Source organism: Dipodomys merriami, unplaced genomic scaffold, assembly GCF_024711535.1.
Source record: "Dipodomys merriami isolate MVZ:Mamm:240054 unplaced genomic scaffold, mDipMer1.0.p SCAF_408, whole genome shotgun sequence".
Classification (NCBI taxonomy): Eukaryota; Metazoa; Chordata; class Mammalia; order Rodentia; family Heteromyidae; genus Dipodomys; species Dipodomys merriami.
The window spans coordinates 439,304-460,750 of record NW_027205693.1 but is presented as its reverse complement, the minus strand read 5'-3'; the positions used below and the strand labels follow the sequence as shown (position 1 = coordinate 460,750).

General features: G+C 56.7%; 2 protein-coding genes across 2 annotated transcripts; both read right to left on the bottom strand.

The window, feature by feature from the left end:
• Window positions 1-1,363: 1,363 nt before the first annotated feature.
• On the bottom strand, window positions 1,364-9,237 carry LOC138806789 (G-protein coupled receptor family C group 5 member D-like). Its single transcript, XM_069992143.1, has 3 exons — window positions 8,343-9,237; window positions 3,045-3,112; window positions 1,364-1,429 (listed from the first exon to the last, which is right to left on the bottom strand). The coding sequence occupies exons 1-3, from the start codon at window positions 9,235-9,237 to the stop codon at window positions 1,364-1,366; spliced, it is 1,029 nt and encodes a 342-aa protein (XP_069848244.1).
• A 5,069-nt stretch (window positions 9,238-14,306) lies between these two features.
• LOC138806765 (heme-binding protein 1) lies at window positions 14,307-21,329 on the bottom strand. The gene is made up of 4 exons (XM_069992104.1): window positions 21,119-21,329; window positions 19,766-19,904; window positions 16,879-17,059; window positions 14,307-15,243 (listed from the first exon to the last, which is right to left on the bottom strand). Exons 1-4 carry the CDS (start codon window positions 21,194-21,196, stop codon window positions 15,072-15,074), a joined length of 570 nt encoding a protein of 189 aa, XP_069848205.1. The 5' UTR covers window positions 21,197-21,329; the 3' UTR covers window positions 14,307-15,071.
• Window positions 21,330-21,447: the final 118 nt, after the last annotated feature.

The window sequence follows — 21,447 nt, the reverse complement described above, 5'->3', positions numbered from 1 at the left end:
CTAGGGGTGCCCTAAGAGCTGGGAACCATCTGCCCCTCTCCTTCCTGCCCCCCTCCTTCCCACCTCCTGCCTCCTTTCTGGGATCAGGTAAAGCTCACGCCTGTCATCCCAGCCACTCAGGAGGCTGAGATCTGAGGGTCGAGGTTCAAAGCCAGCCGGGGCAGGACACTTGCCCGTGAGACTCTGGTCTTCCATGAACCACCAGAAAACTGGATGACACGCGCAGAAAAGTTTCAGAACGAACGCAAAACAGCCCTGGCTGAGCAGCGGGTGCAGCAGCTGGGCAGCGGCTGAGACCAGAGTTCTGAAGCCACTGTCACCGCACCAAGACGGCTCAGCCCCCCCCCAGCCCGGCCCAGCCCCTCCCTGCTGGTCCCCTGGGGGCTTTATTTGGGGGAGCATGGGGGGCTATGTGGACCCACTCTATTATTTTGGCTCCCCTTTTTCCAAGCCCCAGAGTCCGCCCAGCGGAGCCTGAGGTCCCAGCGCTGTGGCGGGTTGGGTAGAGCGTTGAGGGGCTGTGTCTGTGCATGAGCTCACATCCAGGGCTTTGGCCAAATGGGACAGGGGCCCTGTGTGCACGTGCGCATGTGCATGCACACACACACACACACACACACACACACACACACACACACACACAGCCTGCTCAATCCTCCCACGTGCATTCTGTGCACCTGCTGTTGCTTCCTCCTTTCCTTCCTGTCCCACTATTGCCCTCAGTTGACTAAGTTTTGTGTGTGTGTGTGTGTGTGTGTGTGTGTGTGTGTGTGTGTGTGTGTGTGTCATGAGTCGAACTCAGGGCCTGGGCACTGTCCCTGAGCTCTTTCACTCAAGGCTGGTGCTCTACCACTTGAGCCACAGCTCCACTTCTGGTTTTCTGGTTGGAGATCAGAGTCTCACGGACTTTCCTGCCCAGGCTGGCTTTGAACCGCGATCCTCAGATCTCAGCCTCCTGAGTGGCTGGGATGCCAGGCGTGAGCACCAGTGCCCCTCAGTGGTCAACTTTTGTCACACATATTTTCTGTGTGGTTAAAAGCTAACAGGAGGAGGGTCTGCTCATGTGGCCCCCATGTCACGGGGCTGTCACGTGGCGGTGTCCTCAGGCTGGGGCCCCACTACCTCCCCTGTTCCCCCCACACCACCTGCAAGCAACGTGGGTGAAGAAAGACGTAGAGCCGGGGCCAGGGCAGCAGGGTTGTAATTGGTGTGGGGGGCCGGGGTGGGGTGGGGGCTGGGGTCCGAGGGGCCTGGCTGGGTGGGGGTCGCCGGGGTCTGAGAGGCCAGGCCGGGTGGGGGTCGCCGGGGTCCGAGGGGCCTGGCCAGGCGGGGGTCCGTCTGGGGTCCGCGGGGCGGGGTCCGCTCACACGGCCGCGTCCACGCTCAGGTCGGTCCTGGGGAGGAGTTGGCCCTGCGAGGGCTCAGCAGTCTGCGGAGGAGGAAATGCACACGAGGTCAGCCCAGCCAGCGGAGGCCCACGTCCAGCGCGCATGCGCTCCCCGAGGGCTGTCCCTCTGTCTGTCCGCGGCCCGTCCCTGCCCCTCTGGCTCTGTCTGTCTGTCTGCCTGTCTCTCTTCCTCTGTCTCTCTCCCTTTCTCTGTCTGCCTGTGTGTCTGTCTCGTCACATGTCCATGGGACTGTAAGAGGGGTTGGGAGAAAGGAAGAGAGTTATGGAAATCGATTGCATTGATGTATGAGGATAGGAAACTTCCAGAAGGCTTTGCTGAAGGCTGGCGTTTGCGGGGGAGGGAATGAAAACTATAGACGAGCTTATAGACTCCATGCACGCAGATCCTGTATACGGTCCACACGTGTGCACATGGACCCCATACACAGTCCACACACGTGTGCACACGGATCCTGTACAGGGTCCAGATGCATGTGCACACAGATTCTGTATGCAGCCCACATGCGTGTGCACACAGATTCTGTGCAAGTCCACATGCATGTGCACACAGATATTCTGTACGCAGTCCACATGCGTGTGCACACAGATCCCCCCACGTGTGCACTCGGATCCTGTACACAGTCCACACGTGCTGGTGGAACACACCACGGGGCCCAGGCACCGGCTCCACTGTGCAGTGGGCAGGGGCAGGACAAAGGTGACCGTTCACGTGGTGTGCACGTGTGCAAATAGGAAAACACCCGCTGACATTGTTTTAAGAAGTGGAGAGGGCCGGGAAGGCGGCTCAGTGGTAGAGCGCTCGCCTTGCATGCACGAAGACCTGGGTTCGATTCCTCAGCACCACATAAGCAGAAAGCTGGAAGTGGTGCTATGGCTCAAGTGGTAGAGCGCTAGAGCTGAAGAGCCCAGAGTTCAGGCCCCATGACTGGCAAGCAAAATAAACCAAAGAAGTGGGGACGAGAGGGAAGGGAGGGGAAGGGGAGGGAGGGGAGAGGGGAGGGGGTTCGGATGTAGGTACACTCTGGGCATGTGTAGAAGTGTCCCCGCTATTGAGAAGCCTCTAGAATGCAGCACTCCCTCCCTGTCAGTCAATCCCCCGTGGGTTCCTGGGGTCTGGAGCCCAACGAACCCAACTGCTCATTAACAAGCTTCTTTTTTTGGGGGTGGTGGGGTTGGTTGTGGGGCTTGAACTCAGGGCCTGGGCGCCATCCCTGAGCTCTTTCACTCTAGGCTGGTGCTCTACCACTTGAGCCACAGCGCCACCTCTGGTTTTCTGGTGGTTCATTGGAGGTCAGAGGATCATGGACTTCCCTGCCTGGGCTGGCCTCCAACCTCGATCCTCAGATCTCAGCCTCCTGAGTGGCTAGGATGCCAGGCGGGAGTCCCCCCTCCCCCGCCCTGTGCCTCTGCATCAATGGAGGCATTGGAAAGCGTGGGGTTTGTGCCGGATGATGGTGGGGGGGGGGGGCCTTGTGTCTCATGGGGTTTGAGTTGGGATGGGTCAAGTACCGCAGGATCTGGGGGTGGAGCTGCCTTGCCTGTGCACTCTCTGTCTGTCTGTCTGTCTCTGGATCCTGAGGGCTATGGGAAGGGCGCTGGCTGGCCCCTCCTGGGAGGGCGAATGGGGGGCATTTACCTGCGGCTGGAGGGGGACGCCATGGGGGGTTAAGGCTACATCCTCCTCAGCTCCTTCGCTGTCTCGGGCTGCAAGCCAAAGCGGGGAGGAAGGCCTGGGTTAGTGTCGGGGATTGCGGGGTGTCGGCCTGAGCACGGGGCGGGCCAGGCGGTGGACGGGATAGCCTGGAACAATCAGGCCAGGTAGTGGACGGGATAGCCTGGAACACAGGCCGGGCGGTGGACGGGATAGCCTGGAACACAGGCCGGGCGGTGGACGGGATAGCCTGGAACACAGGCCGGGCGGTGGACGGGATAGCCTGGAACATAGGCTGGGCAGTGATTTTTTTTTTTTTTTTTTTGCTGGTCTTGGGCCTTGAACTTGGGGCCTGGGCGCTGTCCCTGAGCTCTTTTGTTCAAGGCTGGTGCTCTACTACTTGAGCCACAGCTCCACTTCTGGTTTTCTGGTGGTTCATTGGACATAAGAGTCTCACAGACTTTCCTGCCCTGGGCTGGCTTTGAACGGCGATCCTCAGATCTCAGCCTCCTGAGTCTCTGGGATTAGGTGTGAGCCACTGGTGCCTGGCTGTGACCACAGGCTCCTGGAGGCTGGGGCGCTGGGTCTGGCCGGGCGTTTGTGAGATGCATCGCTGAGCCTCAAAGCCCCAGCCCGCGGCCAGCTCTGCGCTCGCCGCTGCCGGCCCCCTCTTCCCTGGAACCACAACCGGCGGCCAGAAGCGAGGCTCAGGCACTAGGGCCTCCTGCCTGGCAAGCACTGGGCCCTGGATTCGAATCTCATAGCCATCCAGTCACAGGTCAGCAGATGCGTCTCCAGATGTGTACACACACAAGGGGTGGAAATACACCCGTGTCTCCAGAAACCCACCGCTTCCTCATGGTGAAGGGATTCTAGATCCTTCCTTCCAGTGTCAGCACGCCACAGTGCCCTAGGCCTCCAGTAGCACAGCGCAGACCTGAGCCGAACTCTCCCGCCTGCCTGGATCAGAACCACAACGCCCCCTCCTTGTCCCTGACCCTCCACATCCCGGCCTCCCAACCACCACGGAGCCCACGGAACTCCAGAGAGTGACACAAGGGCTTCCAGGGGGAAAACAAGCTAGAGCCACACAGTGCCCCAAACCCAGGGCCCGCCTGCCTTCCTTCCTTTCTTCCTTCCTTCCTTCCTTCCTTCCTTCCTTCCTTCCTTCCTTCCTTCCTTCCTTCCTTCCTTCCCTCCTCCTTCTCTCCTTCCTTTCCTTCTCTCCCTCCCTCCCTCTCCCCACCACCCCCAGACTAGGACTTGAACTTGCTACCTGACACTCAAGTTCAATGGCTGGCCCTCTACTGCCTGAACCACGCCTCTAGTCCCCCACTTGGGTCTCTTTGGTAAGGCCGAGGGGCCCTGAGGAAAACCAAACATGGAGAATCGGCAAGAAGTTGGTATTGGCTAGGAAACATGGTGGGAGGCTGAGCTGATTTTTTTTTTTTTTTGGCCAGTCCTGAGACTTGAACTCAGGGCCTGGGCGCTGTCCCTGAGCTGCTTTGGCTCATGGCTGGTGCTCTACTACTTGAGCCCCAGCGCCACTCCTGGCTTTTTCTGTGTATGTGGTGTTGAGGAATTGAACCCAGGGCTTCATGGGTGCTATAGAGATGCATGTCCGTCTGTCTGTCTGTGGCTGGAAATTCTGGGGCAGAGCAGCAGATCCAAGCCGCCCACGGTGTCCCGGGGGACATTCCCACGCCGGGCCTGGGGTGTTCACCCCCGGCTGCTTGGTAGTGATGGCATTTATCTCCCTGGAACAGATGTTCCAATCTCTTAGGATTAAGTCCGTCAGCCGCTCCCGGGAGGGGCGGCTTAGATTTCTAGGAAATGGAAATCTTAATTGCCCAGCAGTGTTGTCCACCATCTCCCGTGTCCCCGATTACCCCAAGCCCCCCGCCCGGCAGGCGCCGTGACCCAGCTGGCCCAGGGTGGCCCAGGACGAGGCCTAGCCACTGTGACACGGCTAGACCAGGTGGGTCATGGGTGCCCACGGCATGCTGACAGAGTCGAATTCATCACAACACCGTGCGATCGGGGCAGGGCAAAGAGACAGACGGACAGACAGGCAGACAGACAGGAGACGCGGACGGTCTGCCCACCATGCCCTCCTGACCACGACGCAGTCCAAGCGGCTCGGCCCTGTCTGCTTAAGACCCACAGAACATTCCAGATGTTGCTAGGCCCAATTCTTATTTCCTAGCTATGTGTACATTTTGCTAACAAGGTGCAATTCTGCACATTATTATTATTATTATTATTATTATTATTATTATTATTATTGATATTGCCAGTCTTGGGACTTGAACTCAGGGCCTGGGAACCGCCCCTGAGCTTCTTTTGCTCCAAGCTAGCGCTCTACCACTTGAGCCACAGCACCATTTCCAGCTTTTTCTGTATATGTGGTACTGAAGAATTGAACCCAGGGCTTCGTGCATGCTAGGTGAGCACTGTACCACTGAGCCACCTGCCCAAGCCCTGCACCTTTTTATTAAGTGTATTTTTAAAATGTTGATACTGGGGCTTGAACTCGGCCTGGATGCTGTCCCTGAGCTTTTGTGCTCAAGGCTGGTGCTCTACCGCTTGAGCCACAGTTCCACTTTTGGCTTTTGGGTGGTTCACTGGAGATAAGGATCTCACAGACTTTTCTGTCCAGGCTAACTTCAAACTGAGATCCTCAGATCGCAGCCTTCCAAGTAGCTGGGAAGACAGGCGTGAGCCACAGGCACCCGGCTCTGTAACCAGCCCAATGCTGGTTACACTCAGCCACTTGGTCCTCTTTTCCAGCCAGAACTATGGAAAGAATTCTCAAGAAAGATGACTGACTCTCTGGCAGGCAAGCATGAGCACATCTTACAGGCAGGATACCAAGGTCCTGGGCCCGATCAACAAAACCAACAAGGACCAGTGACTGACTTTATCTAAACCAAACTTCACCTGGATAGGCGATTTGTTGTAGCATACGCTCGCTTATAAGGAAAGCTCATATGAAAATTTTGACTATGATGCGTGCCAAATACTAGGCAAAAGAAGATCGGGGCTAGCTGGTGGCTCCTGCCTGTCATCCCAGCTACTCAGGAGGCTGAGATCTAAGAATTGTGGTTCAAAGCCAGCCCGGACAGGAAAGTACATGAGACTCTTAACTCCAATGAACCACCAGAAAACTGAAAGTGGAGCTGTGGCTCAAGTAGTAGAGCACCAGCCTTGAGTGATAGAGCTCAGGGACAGCGCCCAGGTCCTGAGTTCAAGACCTAGGACCAAAAAATAAAAAAAAGAATACCAGAGCTGGGAATGTGGCTCAGTGGCTGAGTGCTTGCCTAGCATGCATGAAGCCCTGGGTTCGATTCCTCAGTGCTACATACACAAACTTAAAAAATTAAAGAGAAAAAATTATTGAAAAAAATATAAATAAATAAAAGAACATCGCCATTACACAGCAACGCTAAAATGCGAGACATCGTTCGCCTGTTACAGACCCTGAAAAGGACATAAACTACCACGCTGGCCTGAGGAAAATCCAGGAGGGGTTCAGAAAGTGTGTTAATGAGGTCTGATATATTCCCAGATAACTGAAATGAACTGATTTCACCCGGTTTGCAAGGTGCGGGCGGGGGAAGGGAGGCCCCAGCATCTGTGTCCATGAATAAGACATTCCCGAGCAAAATAGAGCCAGGTTAGTGTGGTCTTCCTCGTGGACAAAGGTGTGACCTGGAAATTCCCACGCATGCGTGGGCTGCGTTGCCTTGTGAGTCTCCATCATCCAACAGTCTGGGGCTTTCTCTGGGAATTTAGATGAGGGGGTTGCTTGTCGTTTAAAACCTTGAGCAAGATTGCCAACAGCAAAGCAAATCCCCTGCGAAGCAGAGCTGGGGGTGGCGGGCTGTGACCTCTGTTGGAGGTCAGACTCTTGCAAGCTGGTTTAAAGTGATGCTCGCTTAAATTAGCTTGGAGACTCCAAAAGTCTTTGGCTTTTGGGCTCCAAGGCCCAGCAGAGACACCCGGGCTGGGCTTTGATGTCTGATGACTGGACAGGCCAAGCCTAATTTGGGGCTGGGTTAGGCTCATTATTTTGTGGGTGCCTCTTTTTTTGGGGGGGAGGGTAGCTCGAGCACTTTAGAAGTCACGTCTTATTTATTCGGGGCCTTTGACTCATTTCTTTCTTGGCTTTTCTCCATAAAGCTTCTGTGCTTTGGAAAATGTCATTTATTTATTCATAAAAATTTAACCTTCATTCTGCACGTGCGTGTGTGTGTGTGTGTGTGTGTGTGTGTGTGTGTGTGTGTGTGTGCTGGTTCTGGGGCTTTGAACTCAGGGCCTGGGCACTGTCCCTGAGTTTTTTTTTTTTTCTCAAGGCTCATGCTCTACCATTTGAACCACAGCTCCACTTCCACCTTAATTTATTTTGCCAGTCCTGGGCTTGAGCTCAGGACCTGGGCGCTGTCCCTGAGCTGCTTTTGTTCAAGACTTAGCACTCTACCATTTGAACCACAGTGCCACTTCTGGCTTTTTCTGTGTATGTGGTACTGAGGAATCGAACCCAGGAACTCATGCATATGAGGCAAGCACTCTACCACTGAGCCACCTTCCCAGACCATTATTATTATTATTTTTGGGGGGGGCCCGAACTCTGGGCCTGGGCGCTGTCCCTCAGCTCTTCAGCTCAAGGCTGGTGCTCTACCACTTGAGCCACAGCGCCACTTCCGGCTTTTTTCTTTTTGCTTATATGGTGCTGAGGAATCAAACCCAGGGCCTCATGCATGCAAGGCAAGCACGCTACCACTGAGCCACCTTCCCAGCCCCTATTATTATTATTATTATTATTATTTTGTGTGTCGGTCGTGGGGCCTGAACTCTGGGCCTGGGCGCTGTCCCTCAGCTCTTCAGCTCAAGGCTAGCGTCTACCACTTGAGCCACAGCACCACTTCTGGCTTTTTCTGCTTATGTGATACTGAGAAATCAAACCCAGGGCCTCATGCATGTGAGGCGAGCACTCTACCACTGAGCCACCTGCCCAGCCCATTATTATTATTTTTTAATGGTCTATTGGAGATCAGAGTCTCCAGCACTTTCCCACCAGCCTGACTTTGAACGTTGGTCCTCAGCTTCCAAAGTAGCTGGGATTATAGCTGTGCCCACCAGTGCCCGGCTCCCCGCTTGGACCATGAAGTTCCCCCAAAGCTGACCCTTCCTTTGTAGCCCATCCTGCTGTCCTGAGCCCTGTGTTTTCTCTCTGGTCTCTGCCCGCCCTTCTTTTCTGAATCTGGGGGGGGGGCTCATTACCTCGGGATAGTTCCTGGTTATCCATCCGCAGGCCGCGCTGGTAGACCGGGGCTGGGCAGGCGTGAGCCGGGGCGGGGCCGTCCTGGCGGCAGGCCCGGTAGAGCAGGCAGAGCTCCGGGATGATGTAGATGAAGAGGAAGGCCCAGGCATTGGTGACCAGGCCGATGCAGACGACAGCATCGTCCCAGTGCGGCTGCCGCTGCAGCTGCGGGTTCCCCCGGGTGAGCATGGCGATCCAGGTGGCCCAGATGACGGCGGACACGAGCGCCGTGGCGAAGATGAGCCGGCCGGGCCGCCGCCAGCGCTCACACGGCCCGCAGAAGGCCGCCTTGGCCACGAAGAGCGTGAGCGCCAGGAGCAGCAGCACGTAGACCGTGAGCGCCACGAAGTCCACGTTGAGCTGCTCGGGGGTCATGCGCTCGAAGGTGGGGCCGCGCGTGGTCACCAGGGTCACGTACTCGATGGCCAGCACCGTCTGCAGCAGGCTCAGCCCCACGGCGATGGCCAGCAGCGTGGGCCAGGAGAAAGAGCCGCAGCTGCGCGCCATGCGCACCAGGTTGGACGCGTGGGCCAAGAGGCAGGAGAAGCAGAGCGCGAAGAGGACGCCGAAGAGGAAGAAGCGCACGGGCGCCGTGCGGTGGCTGAGCGGCAGGATGAAGGCGAAGGCCAGGCCGAAGAGGCCCAGCACCCCCAGCAGGAAGAGGAACTGCGTGGGGAGCACGTTCCAGCGCGCGCACTCCTGCACGCGCCGCAGCAGGAACAGGACGGCCAGGAGGAGCAGGATGGTCACCACGATGCCGATGGCCGCCAGGGACTCCAGGACCACGGCCCAGGGCCCCTCATCGTCACAGAACAGGTAGTGCTCCTCGGTGGACTTCACGCAGTCCTCGAACATGGCGGCCGACGGGTGGGGCGCGCTCCGGTTCCCTGCGTAAAATGAATGCGCGGGGTGAGGCCCAGCCCGCGTCCAGGGGGGCCTGGTGCGGCCTGGGGTGGGGTGTGTACCCAGGGCCTGGGCATCAGCTCTTCTCCCAACCTGGATGGAGACACCCGCATCCCGGATGCCCCCGGGACACTGTGGCAGACGCACATCCTGCTTTCTTCTTTAACTCTTGAGTTTGATTTGGGCCTTGAACTCAGGGCCTGGGCGCTGTCGCTGAGCTCTTTCACTCAAGGCTGGCGCTCTACCACTTGAGCCACAGCGCCCCTTCTGGTTTTCTAGTGGTTCACTGGAGATCAGAGTCTCACAGACTTTCGTGCCCAGGCTGGCTTTGAACTGTGATCCTCAGATCTCCTGAATTGCTGGGACGACAGGCGTGAGCTACCGGCACCCAGCTTCAAGTTACATCTTGTTTGACTTCTGATATCTACTTGGTGCCAGTCCTGGGGCTTGAACTCAGGGCCTGGGTACTGTCCCTGAGCTGCTTTTGCTCAAGGCTAGTGCTCTACCGCTTGAACCACAGCTCCACTTCTGGCTTTTTCCTGTGTATGTGGTGCTGAGGAATCAAACCCAGGTCTTCACACATGCTAGGTGAGCACTCTACCACTGAGCCACCTTCCCATCCCCAACTTATGGCTTTTTATAGTTTCTTGGAGATAAATCATACGGACTTTCTTGTCCAGGCTGGCTTTGAACTGAGCTCCTCAGATCTCAGCCTCCTGAGTAACTAGGATGACAGGCGTGAGCCACAAGTGCCTGGTAATACCTAGTTATTTGTGCCAGTCCTGGGGCTTGAACTCAAGGCCTGGGCTCTGTCCCTGAGCCTTTGTGCTCAAGGCTGGCGCTCTACCACTTGAGCCACAGTTCTAGGTCTGGCTGTTTGTGGTTCCTTGGAGATCAGAGTCTCACAGACTTTCCCACCCGGGCTCAACCCTGATCCTCCGAGCTCGGCCTCCTGAGTAGCTGGGACGACAGGCGTGAGCACCGGTGCCTGGCTCTGATACCTGTTTAAATACCACGCTTCCTTAGGGCGCTGAGAAAACCAGAGACGCATACAGGTGGCTCTCAGAGAGGGGAATTGGCATTACAGGTAACCCCGACTTGTCAGCGGGCTGGAAGTTCACCTGTTTTCCCACCTGATTTTCTCCTCGGAAGGCAAACACACAGTATTGTGTACTCAGGAAGCTCGAGTGGCAGGCATTAAATGACCCTCAGCACCCAGAGGGGCAGCCTGGAGTCCAGCCGTCCCCCCTGCTTGGGTAACCCCAAACCAGCACTCAGAGCTGCATGCCGGCCCCCCTCCCCTGGCCTTCCTGACCCCTGCGCCATGGCTCGGCGGCCCCTGCCTGGGAGCTGGCAAGGCCGGCACCCGACTCACCTGTGTCCACGCGAGGCGGAGGCTGCTCAGTGTGAGTGAGTGAGGAGCCGTGACTCCCCTTCTTTAATCTCTGCCCAAATGGGCGGAAGCGGTGCCAGCCTCACCCAGACCCGGCCCGGCCTATAAAAACGCCCGGAGGGGCCGAGGGACACGCCTAGCCCGATTCTTCAGCCATGGCTGCGTTTCGGGGTGAAAACGGGGATTTCTCATTCTCGTGTTGACCCAAGTGTGTGTGTGTGTGCGCACACGCCTGTGTGCACGTGTGTGTGAGCTTCAGGGTGTTTCTCCACCCATAGATTTCAATTCAAGCTACAAGAGGCCCACACCAGTGGTCCCATGCCCGGCAGGATGCTCTAAAAAAGCCATTTCAAGCCAGGCGCGGTGGCTCACGCCTGTCATCCCGGCTACCCAGGAGCCTGAGATCTGAGGATTGTGGTTCAAAACCAGCCCTGGGGGGGAGAGAGGGGAAGGACACCCTGTGAGATCCTTATCTCCAATGGACTACCAAAAAGGCAGAGGTGGAGCTGTGGCTCAAGTGGTAGAGCACCAGCCTTGAGTGAACTAAAAGCTCAGGGATGGCGCCCAGGCCCGGAGTTCAAGCTGCAGGATTGGCACGCATGTGTGTGACACACACACACACACACACACACACATTTCCAGAGACTTCCTCATGTTTGAGTTCTAAGGTTCAGGAGGATGCCTTCCAACAAAGTCGGCTGAGCTCTGCTGAGCAGGAAGGATCACACACAGGACTGGCTTTCCCTATTCTGTTATGCCTTGGGAAACCCTTCCTCGTGATGTCTGGCTGGGCGGGCTGGACAAGAGTCCCAGCACTGCGCTGCCCGAGGCTGTCGCCGGACATTGGAGCAGGCTTCCGGTTTATTCCCAGGCCCAGGAGGTGCTGGATAGATGATGCGTGCGGCCTGCCGTCCCCCTAGCCACCAGCTCCTCCTTGGTTCTTTTAATGAATATGAGATCCTCTTCTCTCCTTCCTCCTCCTGTTTTCCCTCTTTCTCTTCCTTTTTTTTTTGCTGGTCTTAAGACTTGAACTCAGGGCCCGGGTGCTGTCCCTGGGCTCTTTCACTTCAGGCTGGCGCTCTACCACTTGAACCACAGCACCACTTCCAGTTTTCTGCTGGATCATTGGAGATGAGAGTCTCATGGGCTTTGCTGCTGGGCTGCCTTTGAACCGTGATCTTCAGATCTCAGCCCCCTGAGTAGCTGGGGTGACAGGCGTGAGACACTGGTGCCTGGTGAAAAATCCAATTTTTCTACTTTGTTAATCTACCAATGGCATTGAGTAATAAACAAATAGAAATGGGCAATAATGGAAAAGAGATTTATTAATGTGTTTCATGAGCTTGGATCTTATCTCCTTGATTAGGTTTATAGGTTACAGGTGAGATTCCACTTATTTTGGGTGCTAGTCTTGGGGTTTGAAGTCAGGGCCTGCATGCTGTCTCTGAGCTTCTTTTGCTCCAGCCTGGTGCTCTACCACTTGGGCCAATCTCTACTTCTGGTCTCACAGACTTTCCTTCTCTGGGGTGGTTTTGAACCACGATCCTCAGATCTCCTGAGTAGCTGGGATGATGGGTGTGAGCCGCCAGCACCCGGCTAGATTTTGTTTTTGGAGGATTCCAGGTTCTCTGTGTGCTTTTGGTTGGGAGGCGTGGCTCGGGGGGTGGAGTGCCAGCCAATGAATGAAAGGAATTAGAGGGCGAGTTTGAGTCCTGGTCCTAGACACACACACACACACACACACACACACACACACACACACACACACACACACACAGCCTAGTGAGTGTTGGAATTCTTTCTCCAACAAGGATGGGTTGGGTGGCCTTCCTCCCCCCCCCCAGCCCCCAACTGTGTTAGTCACCGGCCTCACCCTTGACCTCTGACTTTGCTACAGCTTGAGGCGGGCAAATTAACCGGCTAACGACTCGCAAGCCTCTGAGCACCTGAGATAAAAGGGCCTGAGCTTAGGTACTAATTATCGCTATTGTAAAGTCAGGGTGACAGAATTCACCCGTCTTGCAGATACCTCCCCCTGCCCCCTTCCCCCCCTGACTCACCCCTGCGTGGCCGCGGGGACACACAGCACAGGGCACCTTTGATGACTCAAAAACATGCATCGGTGACAGGTGGTTCATGAAAGATGGAGATAAAACAGCCCAGAGGTCCTGATAGACTCCTCCGCATGCCAACATGGGATCCGGGAGGCGGCGTGGCCAAGCCCAGGCCCCGCAACCGCGCAGGGGGCGGAAACCCGGGTTCTAGACCCCAGGCTGCGAGCTGTGTTTGTCAGATGCCAATACACAGAGCTGGCGAAGGGCCGGGGAAGGAGGGGAACCGGCATCTCCGGGTGAACACGCTGGCTTTGGGCTATGCAGGGGGTGTAGAAGTGTCCCCACAAACCACTCTGAAGAGAGGGACGAGGCTCGGTAGTCTTCCTCCTCCTCCAGCCTTCCCACCCGCCCAGGGACCACGTGCCCCATTCTGTTCCTTCTTACTTTTTTTTTAGTTTGTGCTGGTCCTGGGGCCTGAACTCACGGCCTGGGCGCTGTCCCTCCCTGAGCTTTTGTGCTTGACGCTGTTGCTCTACCACTTGAACCACAGCTCTGATTCCAGCTTTTTGGTCGTTTATTGGGAAAGAAGAGTCTCATTGGACTTTTCCTGCCAGGGCTGACTTCAAACCACAATCCTCAAATCTCAACCTCCCGAGTAGCCAGGGTTACAGGCGTGAGCTACTGGTGCCCGGCCTGTAGCTTTCTTTTTGAGGTGCCCCATCCTTCCATGATGTCTAAACAGAATCTCTTATACACAATGGTGCTGGGGCTCCTTTCCCACACATCTACGCACCTGAGCGGTTGCTGAGTCAAACCACTCCTAAGCCTGGGTGGAGGTGGGGGAGAGGGTATGCTGAGCGCCCCATCCCAAATGACACCTTGGGTTCAAATCCCAGCGCCACCTCCCCAAAATGCATACGCACAAAATGGAAACAGGCCTCGTGTTCATGGCTCACACCCATCACCCCAGCAGCTCAGGAGGCTGAGATCTGAGGCTCACAGTTCAAGGATCACAGTCAAGGCGGGAAAGGCCGAGACACTTACCATCAGTGAACTAGCAAAAAGCCAGAGCAGAGCTGTGGCTCAAGTGGAAGAGCGCCAGCCTGGAGCAACAAAGCTCAGGGATAGCAGGCCAGGCTCTTGAGTTCAAAGGCCCAGAACCACCACCACCACTACCACCAAATAAACAGGATTCCAGTCTCCGGGAAAAGCCCAGGGTTAATCAGAAAAATAAATTCAAAGCTCAAATTCATGACATTCAAGCATACACACACCCATGGCGGCGGCCTGCCAGGAAGCTTTAATGATGGCACTCCAGATCAAAGCCACTCTGTGGGGAGTGGAGAAGCCAGTGTAAACCGCAGGGCTCTTCCTTAAACAAGCGACCGGCTGCTGTGCACGGACCAGCTCCGTGGAATCATCCCCCCACCCACCCCTAACCCTGCAGCCGTGGGCGAGGAACACGGCCGTGGTCCAGTAAGGAGCCCTCCGGGTTCCATCCTCCAATGAGAACCCTGGGTCCTCCTGGATCCCCTGTAGATCCTCTCTAAGACTCCACATCCGGGACAATCGTGTCTGCTTAAGGCACAGGCTTTTATTTTGAAGACAACGGATTTCACGATTTCTTGGAAGTCGGCAGTGAGGGCTGGGCGCAAATCACGTTTCACCATCAAAACCACGATCCTTCACAGCCAGCCCCGGCGGGGAAGCCCGGAGACTCACCCCCAACGAACCGCCAAAAAGCCCGACGTGAAGCTGTGGCTCGAGTGGCAGAGTGCTAGCCCACTACGCCCTGAGTTCAAGCCCCAGGGCCGGCGTGCTCACACAAATACCATCTAGTAATGAGAAAACCAGGAGTTCTGCCACCCGGATGGATAAGGAAAGGCTGCTGGCGTACCACAGGACCTTCTTTTTTTTTGGTTGGTTGTGGGACTTGAACTCTGGGCTTGGGCGCTGTCCCTCAGCTCTTCAGCTCAAGGAGAGCGCTCTAGCGCTTAAGCCACAGCGCCACTTCTGGTTTTCTAGTGGTTCATTGGAGATCAGAGTCTTACAAACTTTCATGCCTGGGCTGGCTTTGAACCTCGATCCTCAGATCTCAGCCTCCTGAGCAGCTGGGATGACAGGCGGGAGCCACCAGCAGCCACTTGATTTTCTTGCTTGGCCATTTCCAGCCCAGAAAAACGCAGGCATCATCTTTGAAGGACAAGGGTCAGGGGTCAGAGATCCACGGTGGAAGTCAGGGGTCACAGAGATCCATGGTGGAGGTTGGGTGTCAGAGGTCCACGGCGGGGGGTCAGGGGTCACAGAGGTCAGGGGTCATGGAGGCCCAGCCGGGGCTCTCAGGCCCGTAGCAGCCAGACCTCGTTGCGGCGGCCGTAGGGCTTCATGGGCGGGTCGTAGCCGGCGCAGAAGTACACGTCACCCTGGCACGTGACCCGGCCCTCCAGGGCTGCCCGCAGCTGGCCAGCGTGCGCCACGTAGTCCGCCTCCTTGGCGTAGCCGCTGAACTGCCTGTGCACACAGCAGAGACAGAGGTGAGCGGGGCGGGGGCTGCGGCCCCATCCCCTCCCTCCTCCAGGGGTCACGTGTACGTGCACATACCACCCCTGGGCCTCGAACTCAGGGCCTGGGCGCTGTCCCTGAGCCTTTTCCCCTCAAGGCTTGGTGCTCTACCACTTGAGCCACAGCTTCCCTTCTGGGTTTTTGGTGGTGCATTGGAGAGAAGAGTCTCAAGGGCAAGCCGGTGCCCAGCCACCAAGCACAGATACCCGGGCTTCCCGCCAGGGCCGGGGGGATGGGGGTGGGGGGAAGCCCAGACAGTGGGGCATCCCTCCAGTGCCAGGGCCCCGCCCCCCAGCTGGGTGGCAACCACTCCACAAACACACAGGGGGGGCAGATGCCAACTGCCCCCTCCAGCCCATGAGCTCCTAAGGCCAAGGGGAGGAGGTGGGGCTGGGGAGGAAGTGGGGGAGGGAGTGGGGGAGGGAGTGGGCCAGGGCTTCAGTGAAGCTGAGCTGGCAGAAGGTGTGTGAGCAGAGGAAGAAAATGCTGGAAGGACCAGCCTGCCCTCCCTCCCCCCCCCTCCTCCCCCTCCCTCGGGAACCATGGCTGCACAGAGGATGGGCTCTCTCTTCTGGACTTTCCCCCCACCCCAGCTGCCCCTGCACCGCCCCTCCCAGCAGGACTTCCCACCCCATGCTGCAGACGGGGAAACTGAGGCTGGGAGGACCCGCCACACAGGGCTGGACCTCATCAGAACCCCAGGCCCTTCCACCCATGGCCTGCGTTCTGAGGTGTGCAGCGACCCCCAGTGGCCACAAGAGGAACAGCCGTGAGAGGTGAGAGTCCAAGCCACAAAGCTGGGAGACCCAGGCCTCGCCCAAGCCTGTGGGCGGGGTCACAGCCATGGTCCCTGGGGGGGGGGGACACAGGGGCCCCAGGGATGGAAGCGGGGACTCCCGGGGACGCTCTGGGGTTCAAGCCCCAGCATGGCCCAAACAGTCCACCAAACCCTTGGCCACAACCCACGCCTCTGCCTTCTACTGCGAGGTGGGCACATGGGTGGGCCCTGAAGATCTGTGTGTGTGTGTGTGTGTGTGTGTGTGTGTGTGTGTGTGTGTGTGTGTGTGTGTGTGTGTGTGTGTGTGTGTGTGTGTGTGTGTGTGTGTGTGTCTGTGATGGGTCTTGAACTCAGGGCCTGGGCGCTGTCCCTGAGCTTCTTTCACTCAAGGCTAGCACTCTCCCACTGAGCCACAGCGCCACTCCCGGCTTTTTCTGTGTATAGGGTACTGAGGAATCGAACCCAGGGCTTCCTGCATGCTAGGCGAGCACTCTACCACTGAGCCACCTTCCCAGCCCCAGTTTTTTCACTCAAAGCTGACACGCTATCACTTGAGCCACAGCTCCACTTTCTGTTTTCTGGTGGTTCACTGGAGATCAGAGTCTCACAGACTCTCCTGCCCGGGCTGGCTTTGAACCGTGATCCTCAGATCTCAGCCTCCTTAGTTGCTGGGATGACAGGCGTGAGCCACCTGGCGCCCAGCTTCCCTGAGCTAATTCAACAATAAAACACAAGGCCAAGGCTGGTGGAGAGGCCCAGGAGGGCTGTGGGGGACCACGCCCGGCCCCCCAGCACCCTGTCCTTACGTGGAGTAGACCGTGATGCCCTCTCTCTCCTCGATCCTCACCGCCTCGTCGCTCGGGGCCGGCGGGTCACTTTGGAACTGGTTGGGAATCCGGAACCAGACTTTCAGTCTCTTCTGCAGGGAGCCGTCGTCCGTGGGGAAGACGGCAAAGGAGATGGGAACCGTCATCCCCATTCCGATCCCTGGGAACACACAGAAAAGGAGGCGGCCTTCAGGTAGGGCTGGCTCAGGGTGGTGGAGCACGTACTCGTCTTTGTCCTACCGGAACATTTTATTTATTTATTTTTATTGTGGAAATACTGTACAGAGGGGTTACAATTACATGGGCAAGATAATGAGTACATTTCTTATCAAGCATTGTAGCCTCCTCCTTTGTTTCCCCTACCCATCCCTTCCCATCCTCCCCCCGTCCCTCCCACCCGATCCTCCCCGCAAACCACCCCCCCACCAAAGTTGTAAAGTTCATTTTCGACATAATGACTTGTACATCTCATTGTTGCAATGGGTCCACCTGTATCCCTATTGAAACGATTTGTTTTTCCCCTTCCCCTCCACAAATTATATCAACATCAAATACAGTGAAAGCAGGGGTTATACTGTGGGGGAGGGACATACAAAGCAACGAAGAAATAATCTTATAAATCTGTTAGAAACAATCACATGAAAGAAAAAACATTTGAATACATATCTTAGGGTTCGTTTCCCTAACATCATCTTATCTGACCTTTTCTGCTTGACTCAGACATATACTAGATATTGCAAATAAGGGAAACCATGGGACCTATGTTTCTTTGGGCCTGGCTTACTTCACTTAATTTTTTACAAGCCTTTCCATTTCCTAACAAATGGGGCAATGTCATTCTTTCTGATGGAGGCATAGAATTCCATTGTGTATATATACCACATTTTCTTGATCCATTCATTTACTGAGGGGCATCTGGGTTGGTTCCATATCTTAGCTATAGTAAATAATGCTGCAATAAACATAGTCGTGCTGGTAGCTTTAGTGTGGTCTTGTTTGTGATCATTTGGGTAAATGCCCAAAAGTGGGATTGCTGGGTCATAGGGGAGCTCTATGTGGAGTCTTTTGAGGAACCTCCATACTGCTTTCCAAAGTGGTTAACAAGTTTACACTCCCACCAACAATGCAGTAAGGTATAATTTATGCTTTTTTTTTTTTTGGTCAGTCGTGGGCTTGAACTTTGGGCTTGAGCGCTGTCCCTCAGCTCTTCAGCTCAAGGCTAGTGTTCTACCACTTGAGCTACAGCGCCACTTCTCTACCGGAACATTTTTATTTAAACCACGGCAGCACTGGGTTTGAACTTGGGGCCTTATGCGGGCAGGGCAAGGGCTCTGACACTTTTTTTTTTGGTCAGTTGTGGAGCTTGAACTCTGGGCCTGGGCTCTGTCCCTGCGCTCTTCAGCTCAAGGTGAGCGCTCTACCACTTGAGCTACAGCGCCACTTCCAGTTTTATGGTGGTTTATTGGAGATAAGAGTTTCATGGACGGGGCTAGGAAGGTGGCTCAGTGGTAGAGCGCTTGCCTTGCATGCATGAGGCCCTGGGTTCGATTCCTCAGCACCACATAAGCAAAAAGAAAAAAGCCGGAAGTGGCACTGTGGCTCAAGTGGTAGAGTGCTAGCCTTGAGCTGAAGACCTGAGGGACAGTGCCCAGGCCAGAGTTCAGGCCCCACAACCGGACGCCCCCCCAAAAAAAAGAGTTTCATGGACTTTCCTGCCCGGGCTGGCTTTGAACCCCGGATCCTCAGATCTCAGCTTCCTAAGTAGCTAGGATTACAGGCGTGAGCCACCAGCGCCCGGCTGGCTCTGACCAGCCCCTTGGCTGCTACAGGGTCTCCCTCTCCCTGCCTGGACAGCCTCGGACACCAATCCTCCTACTTGGGCCTCTCACAGAAAGGATCCACCCCCACCTGCTTGTTTGTCAAGTTGGGTCTCACTAACTTTGCCCTGTCCTCTCCAACTCTCAAGTAGCTGGGATTACAGGCATGTGTCACCGCGGTACCCTGCCCCATGGTAATATATATATATATATATATATATATATATATATATATATATATTCATGAAATTAACTACAAAATTTTAAGCGTGCACGCACATGCATGCTTGCGAGACACACACACACACACACACACACACACACACACACAATCTACAGTTACTGAGTGCTGGTGGCTCCCGCCTGTCATCCCAGCTACTCAGGAGGCTGAGATCTGAGGATCGCGGTTCAAAGCCAGCCCAGGGCAGGAAAGTCTATGAGACTCTTATGTCCAATAAACTACTCAGAAAATGCTGGAACTCTTGCCGTGGCTCAAGTGGTAGAGCGCCAGCCTAGAGCACAGAGAGGCTCAGGGACAGCGCCCAGGCCCAGGACTGGCAAAATAAACATCTACAGTTGAGCCACATGCAAATGCCAGCTGTATTTGCACAGAAGGTGGCAGCGGTGACACTTTGCTCACTGGCTGGCGATCTACCAACTGAGTCACGCCTCCAACCTCCATGTTTCCTATTGAAGGGATGTCCTGGCTCCCTTTAGACCTTGCTCGGGCTTGGGTCCCCGGCCACAGCCTAACTGTGCTCTCTTGTCCCCCACCTCCACGTCTCCTGGAGAGGCCACCCCCCCAGCCTCACCCCTGTGCCCCCCGTGCAGGAAGTGAGACCCCACCCTACAAATAACGGGTGACAAGCGAACACCCATCAGGGTGCCCCTGATGAAGAGCGGCTGCCCCAGAGCTTCGTGGATGGGGTGCAGGAAGGAGGTGGGATTCAGGAACGGGGAGTTCCAGCTGCCTTGGTATGAGATGGGGCGGAACTCGGCCCTGAGACCTGCCCTGTCCTCTGGGGGCAAGGGGGTCCCTAGGTACTCACCCCGGTCATTGGAGCCACCCACATACTTCATGACCTTAGGCATGGCCTCCCGGAGTGCCTCGTCCACCGGCTTCTCTGTCACCTCCACCGTGGCGAACTTCCCGCCTTCGCAGGCCCGCTCCTCATAGGACAGATCCTCCTGGAGAAGGGGAGACACCATGGGAGAGAAGGGGTGAAGGCCTGGCCACCGCGGAGCTGGGCTTTGCAGGCAGCCATCTGCCTGTGGACCTGATCACAAACCAGCTCCTCCTTGGGTGGGAAGGTGGCTCAGTGGTAGAGTGCTTGCCTAGCCTGCAAGCCCCGGGTTCGAGTCCTCAGTACCACACACAGAGGAAAAAGCCAGAAGTGGCGCTGTGAAAGTAGAGTGGTAGAGCCCTAGCCTTGAGCTGAAGAACTCAGGGACAATGCCCAGGCCCTGAGTTCAAGCCTTACAACAGACAGGAAAAAAAAAAAGAAAAAGAAAAGAAAAGAAAAAGAAAGCCAGCTCCTCCCTCAAGTAGCCAGACTGTGTCTCTGGGCAGACTTTCTCTCATCCTGGAAAGAATCTCAGGTCCCAAACCCCTGTAGTCCTTGGCAGATAGACAGTGCTCGGTGTTCAGGCCTCGGTGCCTGCTCCCTGGATGGGGACAGGGCTGGACGGGTGGAGAGGCAGGGCTGATAGGAAACGCCAGTAGTCTTATCAAAGTGGCCCAGGTTGTGCAAATACGTGCAAACTAACACGGTCAGGGGGTGGATTCTGCTCCATGTGAGGTCAGGCTCCCCGGTTCCTCCCTAAAAGTGAGTGTTCAAGGCCCTGCTTCCCTCTCGAGGCAGGAGAGATGGGGTGAGCTGGCTGGGGTGTCAAGGAACTCCAGATAAGCAGAGAGCAGCTGCTGGCTCAGCAGGACGAGGGTCAGTGCGAGCCGGACGCAACAGGCTTCCCAAACCCACAGGCCGGCCCACCGCCCCGGTGACCCTGACGTGGAAGCCTGACCTTCCGCAGGCCATCTCCCACCCGCACCATGCCCTGGGGCTCACGCCTGCAGTCCAGGCGTCTGGGAGGTGGGGTCCAGGCTGGGGTCAGCGCCTGCCTCGCCTTGGGTGAGGGGCGCATGGAGCTGGACAGGGCTGGACGGAGCTGGACAGGACTCTTCCGGCCCCTGGTGGTGGCCCCTGCCCCACCCCGCACCCCAGGCCCGAGCCCTGCACCCCGCACCCTTGGCCCAGGCTCCCCCTCATCATTTGGCGACCACATGACCCGGAGAGCCGGGCGATGCAGGGCCCCAGGGCCCCCCAACTCCTCCTGCCCGCCCCCTCCCTGCCCTCCAGGCCCAGGATGCACGTTTCGGGGTTTGCCGCCCCTCGCGGACCGACCTTGCTTCCCGTGCTCAGGACCTGCCACGGCCACGTCTCCACGCTCCCGAACAGCGAGTTCCGGATGAGGCCCAACATGTCGCCGCAGGACGCGGGCGTGGGGCGGGCCCGGGGTCTGCGGGGCTCTGAGCGGCCTCGGCGGCCGGGAACGGGGGCTGCCTCGGAGACCACGCCCCCGTATGGGCGTGGCCTGAACAGGGGGCGTGGTATCCGGTGGGTCCTCTCACCCGAGAGGCTCAGAGAGGTGGTAGGGGCGTGGCCTCTGTAGGCTCCGCCCACCGGAGCGTCCCTTTGGGAGGTGGCAGAGGCGGAAGCTCTCGGTGCAGCGG

Bases quoted from the DNA above. Each gene is read 5' to 3' on its own strand.
- LOC138806789 (XM_069992143.1), bottom strand. From the start codon at position 9,237: ATGTTCGAGGACTGCGTGAAGTCCACCGAGGAGCACTACCTGTTCTGT. The intron at 3,113-8,342 runs GTAATGAGCCCC...TTTGGCTTGCAG, and splicing joins TAACCAGGAACTATCCCGAG to CCCGAGACAGCGAAGGAGCT. The intron at 1,430-3,044 runs GTAAATGCCCCC...CCTCCTCCGCAG, and splicing joins GCGTCCCCCTCCAGCCGCAG to ACTGCTGAGCCCTCGCAGGG.
- LOC138806765 (XM_069992104.1), bottom strand. From the start codon at position 21,196: ATGTTGGGCCTCATCCGGAACTCGCTGTTCGGGAGCGTGGAGACGTGG. The intron at 17,060-19,765 runs GTGAGTACCTAG...GTGTGTTCCCAG, and splicing joins GGGTGGCTCCAATGACCGGG to GGATCGGAATGGGGATGACG. The intron at 15,244-16,878 runs GTAAGGACAGGG...CTGTGTGCACAG, and splicing joins GGCATCACGGTCTACTCCAC to GCAGTTCAGCGGCTACGCCA.